Here is a 10762-nt window from a genome sequence, read left to right as displayed (position 1 = left end):
AAAAACTTTTTGACATATTCATTTGTTATCTATTCTAGTTTTATTACATAGTAGAAGCAATAATATAAATACATTGATTCACGAACCAATAACAAAAATGTATTTATTGAACATTTTATGGGTGGACAAAAGTATTGGCACACGATGCTAAATGTAATATATCCGCATTTGTTTGAAAAATTTCCAATCGTCATTTTAAAATCTAGTTAGGTGACACCCCGATTGTCATTTTTAAGAACAATTATCCTAAAGTTCAGTCGTTTAGCAACAGGCAAAGTAAGAAAAAGTAATAATGTCAAGAAAAGCGAAAGAAACGACAAGTGAAGAAAGAGAAATAATACTAAATTTGTATAAAATGCAAAAATCTTATAGCGAAATATCACAAATTGTTAACAAAAGTCGTTTCACTATTAGAAGCATTGTAAAGCGATTTATAAATCAATCAGATTTTGATAGTGCGAATTGATGTGGTCGTCCTCCCAAGTTATCTGTTAGAGAAAAACGTAAAATTGTAAACGAAGTGAAGAAAAATCCTAAATTAAACTCTTCGGAACTCAGAATGATATTAAATAAAGAGTGTCAAAAAGAAGTAAATTCGAAAACTATGCGAAGGGTATTAAAAACTGCTGGATATTCTGCATGTGTTGCGCGAAGAAAGCCGTACATATCGGGAAAAAGTCGAAAGATGAGGGTTGAATTTGCCAAAGAATTTATAACGAAGGATTCAACATTTTTGAGCAACATACTGTTTTCAGATGAAAGCAAATTTAACATATTTAAATCAGATGGTAGAATATTAGTTTGGAGGAAGCCAAATACTGAATTGGATCTACGAAATTTACAATCGAGTGTAAAACATGGAGGTGGTGGAGTTATGGTGTGGGGTTCTATGGCAACATCTGTGGTTGACGAATTAATTTTTATAGATGATATTATGGATAAATGCACATATTTAAATATATTAAAACAAAATTTATTCAAAAGTGCGGAAAAATTAAATCTCCCGCGGAATTTCTATTTCCAACAAGACCGCGATCCAAAGCACACCGCTTACATCGTACGCCATTGGATCATTTATAATACTTCTTATTCCCTATATACACCACCCCAAAGTCCAGGTATGAATCCTATCGAACATGTCTGGAATGAATTGAAAAAAAAGATTCGAAAACATCGTATAACATGCAAAATAGACTCAAAGAATATTTTTTTACAAGAATGGAATAAAATCGAGCCGGATTTTACAAAAAAGTTAATTGATTCAATGCCCAAACAATTAAACGAAGTTCTTAAAAGGAAAGCAGGGTCAACTAAATATTAATATTTAATTTCAAGTCATTTTTAAACGTTTTTATTCGAGTGTGCCAATACTTTTGTCCACCCATAAAATGTTCGATAAATACATTTTTGTTATTGTTACGTGAATCAATGTATTTATTTTATTACTTCTACTATGTAATAAAACTAGAATAGATAATAAATGAATATGTCAAAAAGTTTTTCCTTCAAATCAATTTGTTTAGTAGTTATAAGCACTTGAACCACAAAAACCATGCTGTGCCAATACTTTTGTCCAGTACTGTATATATTTTCCAAATGAGACTGAAAATTAAAATATGTATCCTTACATTTGAAAAGATTTTATAAACTATTCAATTTTCAAACACTTTTTGCACATGCACTCTTTGATTGCACTGCATAGATTATGCCAAACACATGGCTTATCGAACATAACCAAAAAATGAATTGAATACAGCGCGTTATATAATTACCACGTCCAAGACAGTGAAACTATTTTTTTTTATCGATGTTAACGAATTGAAACGCAAATATGAGCAGCTTGAGCGTAATCGAAACGAACGTAATTTCACTGATTTACATTATCACGAAGCGCAGTATGCAGGTTATTTTTGCTCAGTCGCCACGGTAATCTCACAGCAGCGGTGCTGTTGACTTTTTAATCGCGTGTCTCGCCCGTCAAACTACGTCTTATTTTAGAAGCATGTACAAGCGCGATTTCAGTAATTAATTAATATGTAGGTTGATATTGCTACGATGTGCAACTATACGTTACGTAAATTGTTATATCATTCTAGCGATATTTAAATTGTTACTTGTACTCGTAACGTCGTGTGCATAGGTGCCGCTTAATGCTTACGCGATCGAATGTTGTGCAGTGCACTTCGTGTCGATAAGTCTTGTTTACGTGAAACAAAGTGACATGGTTTGATCGATTAATTAATTAGTATCTGTAGAAATTAATGTTCATTATACAAGAGCATGCAAATAAATTGTGTTTCTTACATATACGAGAAATTGCAGAATTATTACGTGTTCGATTACAAAGGAGAATTATCTAATAAGTATCTGTTATCTGAATTTCGATTTCTTTCTTGTTGCACCTTTCTTATGGCTAATTACATTGGTGATAAATACATGGTGTATACTCATTGCATTACAATTTAATTAAAAAAATTGTGCATGGAGAAAATATTTAATTTTAATTAGTCGCTATATATTTATTTTCTTCGCAATAAAATTGTAGAAGTTTTTAGAATTTATATGAATTTTCCTCATGTCGAAACATGTATGCATCAGACTGTATATCATGTTTGTGAAGTTAGTTGAAGAGAGTGGAATTTAATAATAAATAAGTATATAAAATAAATGAAGTATGACAAACTTAAAAAGTATTTATTACTTTTACTTTTATTTGTTGTATATATTTTTGCTTGTAAATATTGATAAACGTTCATTTAATCACTGAATGATTAAAAATTTGTAATTATTGCCTCATATCAAGAGAATTTTTGTCTTTTTTTAAGTAATGTTAAATATATATAGTCTCGAATGTGTAACTAATCGATCAACTACGAATCAGTGTGAAAGTTGTTTATTATTACCGTACAGAATTTATCAATAAAACTGCACAAAAGACAAAACTATAGTAGAAAACGAGCAGATGTTTCATGTCAGCAGTTAATTGTGGTATTCAGTCAAAGTAAGTTTGGCCTTTGTTTCGGATGTGTCAAGATTCTTTTATTTTCAAGGTAAGAAGACTGTTACATTTTCCATATACTGTTTGTAATATACAATAATTTGTATAATATTAATTACCATTTTTAAAATAATATAGTCTGCTTTAATGTATTGAATTTAATTTGATATATATGAAAATTTAATAGCATGTATTAAAATTTCATATATATATATAATGTGCATATTATAATTTTATATTTGATAAAATATTAAAATTAAAAAAAAATATTGAAAATAATATTTAATTATAATAATCATAGTAAATATTGTTTATAATAAACTTTTTAAAGTAATTCGTTTAAAAATGTTTTTCTATCAAATTTTTTAAATATTTTATTGTATTATATTGTATACTTCTTTATTAATATTGTATAGTGTAAGAACAGATATAAACGGGGGTTCGTAAAAGCAACAAAATTTTTAAATATACATTATATTGTACAAGTGCATTTCTATATTTTGAACATAATTCAAGCAAAATTGACGCGATAGACATTTTTAATTTAGTGTATGTCATTATAAATATAATGATATTTATATTGTATCAAACTTTAGTTAAATTTGTCAAAGTTAAAAAAATGTTACCTACAAAATTCTTGTGTTTCTTAAATCACAATGTTTTATTAATGCTGTTACTATCATATTTCCTTACTTTCTTAACAGCAATGTTGTATCTGTCACCAATTAGTAAAGCTTTAAGTAAGTAAATAAGGTATAACTTTTGCTTTCTTTTTTCCTTTAGTACAATGTTATTTTAGTGATTAAATTTGTAATTACTATACTACCGTGAGAAAATTGTTGCCGCAACGAACGCTGCTTTGTATAGATGGCGCAGTGTTACAATTTTTCTTATTCGTTTATTTAATTTATTTTATTTAATTACACTTACATATATTTATATGGATGTGGCAAAATCATTTATACATTTAAATAATTTTTGTGTAATTTTAAATATTTAATTATAAATAAATGTAATTTTTTATGAATTTTTAAGTGAAATTGCTATTAATTGTCAATTTTATAAACTTATGTATTATTATAATTATATTATTTCAGAAAATTGAATAAAAGCAAAAAAATTGATTATCATAAAATTTCCAAGATGTCACATGATAATCAAAATGTTTCTACAATCGGTAAAACTCTGAATACTGTAACCAGTCAAAAATCACATCCGATAAAGTCACAGCAACGGTCATCTATGAAAATGTCTATAAAGAATAAGCTGTTACCTAAAAAAGGAAAATGGACAAATGACTTTACTACAAAATATCAACGTGTGATAAATATTCCTCTTCAAAATGAAATTATGAAAATGAAAAAGGTTGATTGCAAAGAATATACAGAATCCATCGATAACAGAAGCTATGATGATATGGATGATGATGATCCAGTTACTGTGTTGCGCAAGGAAATACAAGATTGGAGAATTAATGAAATATTAACATCTAGAACTGAAGAAAAACTTACTGGAACTCCAAGCGAACAGCGTAGTTGTAGTTATGGTGCGTTATATATTAATTCATTATAACATGCCTATAAAATATTTCTTTTTACATATTTATTATTAATTATTATTATATTTTTAATATATACAGTTGCTTCCGGAGAAACCACAAAAAGACAACAAAGTCCAAATGTTCCCAAGTCTTCTACAACGTTTGTTGCTCTCTCAGCAGTAACGTGAGTATTACCATTTTGTATCTTTACTTATGCTTAATTTTTAGTATCAATTTAGAACTACTAAATTTGCATAATTCTGAATCGAAAGAATTAATCTGTTCCAAAATTGGAATCATAGATTAGATAATATAAATTGCATTTTTATTGACAAATGCTTTTTCGTTGTATATTTTTTCAACACGTATATTGATATTTACGATAACGCAAATCATTCATGTTCGGTGTGTTTGTTAAACATAAATGACCCCACAAGTGTTTTATCGTAATGCAATGATAATTAAGAACGTAACTAAGGTAAGTAAGAAAAATCTATATTTGTAGAAAGCGATTCTGTGCGAATAAGGTATTTCAATAATCGTTCGTGATAAGGTTCACGTTTCCTTTATACCCGATAAGACGTGACCAAGCTGATTGCTATGCGTCGAAGAATCAAGAAAGAAGCTTGAGTGTATCTTACGTAAGTAACTGTAAATTGAAGAACGATGGGAGAAACACGACTGTGTATCTTCACGATACATGTATACACACGAGAAAGACTACGTCATTCTGGAATTTTCGAAAGTTTCGTCTAACCGGTTTCTTGTTGCACATACAGTAAGACCCGTTTAGTACTCGTCGGTACTTGCATCAAAATGAACTTCATATAGTATTTAACGTAATTATGTTGTTTACTATTTTATATATAAATGTTAGGCAAATATATATAGAACGATATAGCATTTTAAATGAAGTTACTTGTAGAATCGTAATACATTGAAAATTATTATTCAAAGTAATAATTTCACGATTTATAATGATTATTAACAATTTTTTAAAAGCATATTAACCATATTTGGGTGATTGTAATTTAAACTTATAATTCAGTAAATTACAATATAACTTTATAAATAAGAAGATATTTTTCGTTGCATCGATTACTTTTCAATTTTCGCGCGCTTTTAGCGCTGTTCGTCACAGCGAACGGTTAACGTGCACAGCCATGGAGTGGTTATCGAGAGGCCGTTGTAATTCTTTGGTAGTATCGTCACGAATGAAAAATGATAATGAGTATAGTGCTGTAGGTTAGTGAGAACAATAGCCACTTACGCTAATCAACGGAGGTGCATGCCACACGCGTTCGGTAGTAAAAATATTTTCGGCCATAGTTCGTGCTATGAATGAGAAACAGTGAGACATTGCCGAATTTGTCCCCGACCATGAAGTCGTTCTTTCGTCGTGACTGAATTTTTGATCTTAGGCATACGTACACGTTTTTCATTTCGCCGATGCCAGCCTCGTGTGTATCGAAAGGGTTTTACTTGTCGAGTCACGAATCCCGAGGACATTCGTCTTGAATACTCTCGAATGCATCATTCCCCGTCGCGTTAATAATGGAAACGAAAAATAAAATCATACAAGAATTCAAGGTCTGCAAGGAAACGAGACTTCAAGTGCGGCCAGCTCATCCGGATAATGATGTAGGTTAGGTTCCCAGCGGTATATATCGCAAAAATCAACATTCTTCGTGCAGCCGAGGTTCGCAAAAAGCGTAAACCGGTTTGTCTCGTAAATGGCACACGAGCGTGCGAACGGGAGACAGACGCGAGGAGAAAGAGTGAGTGAGAGTAAAGAGGAGGTAAAGGAAGGAGATCTTTCAGTCGCGATTTACGGTAAAGCGATATTTTGTCCATATATTTCTCTTGATATATCTTTGAAAAAGAAAATGAAATATTTCATAAATTATTACGATTCGTTCGTTTCGTTACAATTATTTCATACACGAAACATTTTTTGATGATACATTATTTTCATATTGGAATACAGTTGTAAAAGAATTCTCAACTCTACACCGGCTATTTTTCATCGTAATGGGGTACGCCAACTTCGTTATTTTACCGTATAGCCAATTCATCACACGGCCTTAACAGTAATAGACCAATGCATTTCTGATTCGTCAGCCACGTTTTTTTACGTAACGCTACGCGCAACACTGCGTGTGACGTCAACTTATACTCTCAATGTTGTCTGCTAGTCAGCATCGTCGGCGGACATGAAATTCTTGTGGAGAAAGCATGCTCAAACGCAGCACAGATCCACGATGGTTGTAAACGCAAGGTCAATGTCCTATGAAACAAAAAAGAAGAAAAGTTTTGTTCTTCGTTGAACACACACAAAGATAATCTCACTGCTGATCCACACAACGTGCAAGACAATTTTATTATGATTAAAGTCACGAGAGAACGTTATGATGCGTTAATCAAGTTCAGGGGACACAGTTTTTTCTACGTAACACCGGCAAGTGACGTCAGAATGTGCAGTGTGTCTGCTAACCAACGTCGTCGACAGACACGGAAATCTTACGGAGAAAGCATGATTGAGCGTAACCTAGATCCAGAACGGCAAGGCCAATGTACGACGAAAGAAAAAACTACTAACGCACGTCACATAACCATAAAAACCGGCTAACAGTATTCTTGTGTTTGCATACTAAGATTATCGTCTCCGTTTTATTTTTCTTCTGTTTGTTTTTTTGAGATTATAATTTCTTACCGAAATAGTTACAAATTTTTCTTCGTCTCTTTTTTTTGTACATAGAGAGTACATTGTGCTGCTGGTACATGTAGAGTAAAACAGTTCAGCATCACGTTTTTTACGTAACGCTACGCGTAACGCCAAGGCGTGACGTCAGCATACTCGGCGTCTCGCCAGCCACCAACGACGCCGGACGCCGGACGCGGAATTCTTACGAAGAAAGCACCACCGAGAGAAGCCGAGTGTAGCCGAACGAAACGACACGGCATAGTTGCACGAGGCGGCAACGCTGCGAGCGTCTGTTAGGTTCAAGGGTACGGAGTGGAGGTTGCTTGCTCGTCCCATCGCCCGACACGACCGGGAGCTTGTCCCGAGAAACAGTTGGGCGCATGTCCGCTTTCATCCAACGGGAAACTTCTCGAAAGATGCGCGCAAGAAACTCGTACGTCATTTATGTATATACTTTTATATTCGGAGAAATTCCTCGTTCCACTGAAATGCGGACGAAGTTAAATGCTCCTAGCGTCTGACATATACGCCGTACAACCGACCATTCGCCAGGAATTTAAAAGTGACTCGCTGTTCAGAGACATCATCTCTTCGATTTATTCTTGTCTGCTTTAAATTCCCGTTTTCCCGTTTTCAAAACGTGCCTAGATTTTTAAGCTTATCAATTTTATAAAGAAGATATATATTTATATGAATATATGATTATTTCAGGCACATATACTAAGGATTTGCCTGTCATCTTGTTTTTACTTATATGATACTAAGGAAAATATAAGATTTATTTCTTACAATGTACTGGAAAACATGAAAAATTTTATTTTTTTGACTATGCATAGTCTAACAAAATTTACTAAAATCATGAGAACAGTTAATAAAAAATAATATAGGTATATAAGATACCTTTTCAAGTAAAACATGCTGCAAAAGGATATAAAAATAAGATGGATAATAGAAAGAGAAAAGAAAACGTTAAAAAATTTTATTTATCTTTGGCAGTTGATAATGATAGAACATAGAATAGTATGAAGAGACAACTCGTATACAATCAAACTTATAAAACAGGTAATAAATTTTCAATATACCTATTGCCTGGCAAGTAGATGGCTGTACTTGCCATTGGATTGAAGGCGTTAGGCGATCTATTCGCTAAGCTATAACAGGTAATAAATTTTCAAATTAAAGATACAAAGTCAACAAATGACTTGCAGGGATAATAATTATAATTACCTGGAATACTGTTTAGATATGGATACTGAAGTATTTTCGCACAGAGTTGCATGCTTCCAATTAATTCACCAATAAGATATTTCTATAATTTTCGTATCACTTCCAAGAACGTAAACACACAAAATACAGTGTCATAATCGAGGCATTTAGCAGAGTCATTGAATAACCATGCAAGAGGATCGCGGTTAGTAACGAGGCTATTTTACCGCGATAGCTGTGATCTTCTTCGAGACATAGAATCCGCTGGCAAGGATCCCAGCGGTGAATAAAAACAGAAAGTAGAGAGTCATCGAGTCGGCTGCGTCCTGCTGCTGGTTGACCTCGGCCCTGGCGTCGAGATCGACGGGAAACGGATTTACAACTCTGACACTCGCACTTCGCACTGGCGTACGCTGCCCTAGTGGGACTCATAGAGGCCAAGTCATTGTTATGTCTGTTGTGAAAATGAGAGCAAAAAATGGAGACGGCGACGAATTAGGTTTCGAATTCGCGTTGAATACATTTGTAGGAGGGACTTGCGATTAAAAAGAACGGATGTGGCTTTGATCACCCCTTTAGCATTATTACGACACTCCTATCATTGTACTAGGCACTAATGGTAGTTTCAACTTTCTTACTGCATTATTATTGCTTCGATTCAGTAATATAATTTATACGAAGGTTATTATACTTGATAAAGACATGTTCATATTAGATATTCGCAGGCTTATTTAGAGTATCATATAACTGAAGATACAAATAACAAAGTACTAATTCTATGTGAAAAAAATTAATGAAAAATGTGAAATAAAATTTGTCCATATTAGATATTGTTTCTATTTGACGAATTTTGTTCTAAAATTATATATTTTCTCTTATTGTACATTTTTATGTATTTGCTATATACATCAGTACATATTTATTTGTATTATTAAACACAATAAACATAGATAAATGTAAATTAACAATTAGGATATAGTTGAATACACGTATGTCTAGAGAAGTTTTGATGCAGAAAGATTTTAGCCTATATTTCTTATTTGCTTTCTCATATGGAGCATTCTTTCTAGAAAGTTCTTCCTAACCTCTAGTAATGTGATACCCTGTATATCAACAAATTAATTGACAACAAAGATGTAAAATATACAAAGGTATAAAAATTTATTTCAATTTTAAAATATGTTTATAAACATTTATTATTTTCTTTAATCGGTATAAATTATATCAAATATTTTTGTTGAAAATGAACTTGATAAATACCAGGATAGCACAGTAGATCATAACTGAAGGAGAAATAAAAATTAAAGTAATGCTTGAACCAATGCTTTCTGGTCTACTCTCCACAGACAACAAAAAATTTCTTCTGAGGACCCATTCGATGAAAATTTTGCTAGTACAACAATGGCTTAAGAAAAAAGCTTTTACAATAGACATGTAACACTTCTTAACCCATGCAAGGAACATTTTTCATCACGATCTTTCTCCGTCTACATCAGAACAAAGCTATAAGCCATCCCATTTGCCCCGCTATATAACACTGAATTTTCACCGGCGAGGCATTTTTTCCATGGTTACACACAAGCGAACGGGAAAACGCAAAAATCTCGAGGCCCGGGTAGAAAAATCGCGTTCTTTGTTCGCGGTTCATATTATACATTGCGCATTCACTGGATAACATCTGCTTAATCGCACAATGGGCTCACGGGTACGTTTCGTTGGGTCCTTTATTATAGCGTCTCAAAGAGTAGGACGAAGGGCCTGAAAAGGGTCTCCCTCCCGAAATCTTTAAGACGGTTCCAACATCTGCCCTTTACTCGCAGCTTATGCATACCTAGAGAGAAAAAGGAGTTTGCACGTGTCCTTTCAGGAAGGGATCTCGGTAGTGTTCATTGTGATCGACGCGCAAAACGGGAAGTGACAATTGACATCTGTCTTACGTTATGCAGGATTTCTGGGTCGAACTATTTTTAAAACGGCATATGACAGGCCTCCGTGTGTGTACGCTTGCGCGGCATAAAGATGTTTCCTGCCGATTCAGGGTACGTTAAATAGAAATAGATAATGTATTCGGTCCGTTTCCACGACGCGCGACCGCGTATTATTGGATCGTGCACGCGTTTTAAAATAATGCTTTTTCTATTTCGAAGGAAAACTCTCTGACGCCGTGAATATCAGATACGCGAGTATGCAATTGTTTCACTGTTTCTAATTTTGTTTTGGGATGTGAAACGAGGAGAAAATCAGGCAAAAGAATAAACTTCTTTCATTAATTTTTTAATATAATTAATATAATATAATAATATAATAAAATTAT

General features: G+C 32.9%; 1 protein-coding gene across 1 annotated transcript in view; it reads left to right on the top strand.

Annotated features, from left to right (window-relative positions):
• The first annotated feature begins 4141 nt into the window (after positions 1-4141).
• LOC108548897 (uncharacterized) overlaps positions 4142-10762 on the top strand; it is an 87458-nt gene continuing 80837 nt past the window's right edge. The window contains exons 1-2 of the mRNA XM_017902032.1: positions 4142-4544; positions 4638-4722. Coding sequence (XP_017757521.1) covers positions 4142-4544; positions 4638-4722 — 488 coding nt within the window. The remainder of the gene's footprint in view (positions 4545-4637; positions 4723-10762) is intronic.

Source organism: Eufriesea mexicana, unplaced genomic scaffold (assembly GCF_001483705.2).
Source record: "Eufriesea mexicana isolate 0111107269 unplaced genomic scaffold, ASM148370v2 scaffold474474812, whole genome shotgun sequence".
Taxonomy (NCBI): domain Eukaryota; kingdom Metazoa; phylum Arthropoda; class Insecta; order Hymenoptera; family Apidae; genus Eufriesea; species Eufriesea mexicana.
The sequence above is the reverse complement of the archived record's forward strand: the minus strand, read 5'-3'. Positions and strand labels throughout refer to the sequence as shown.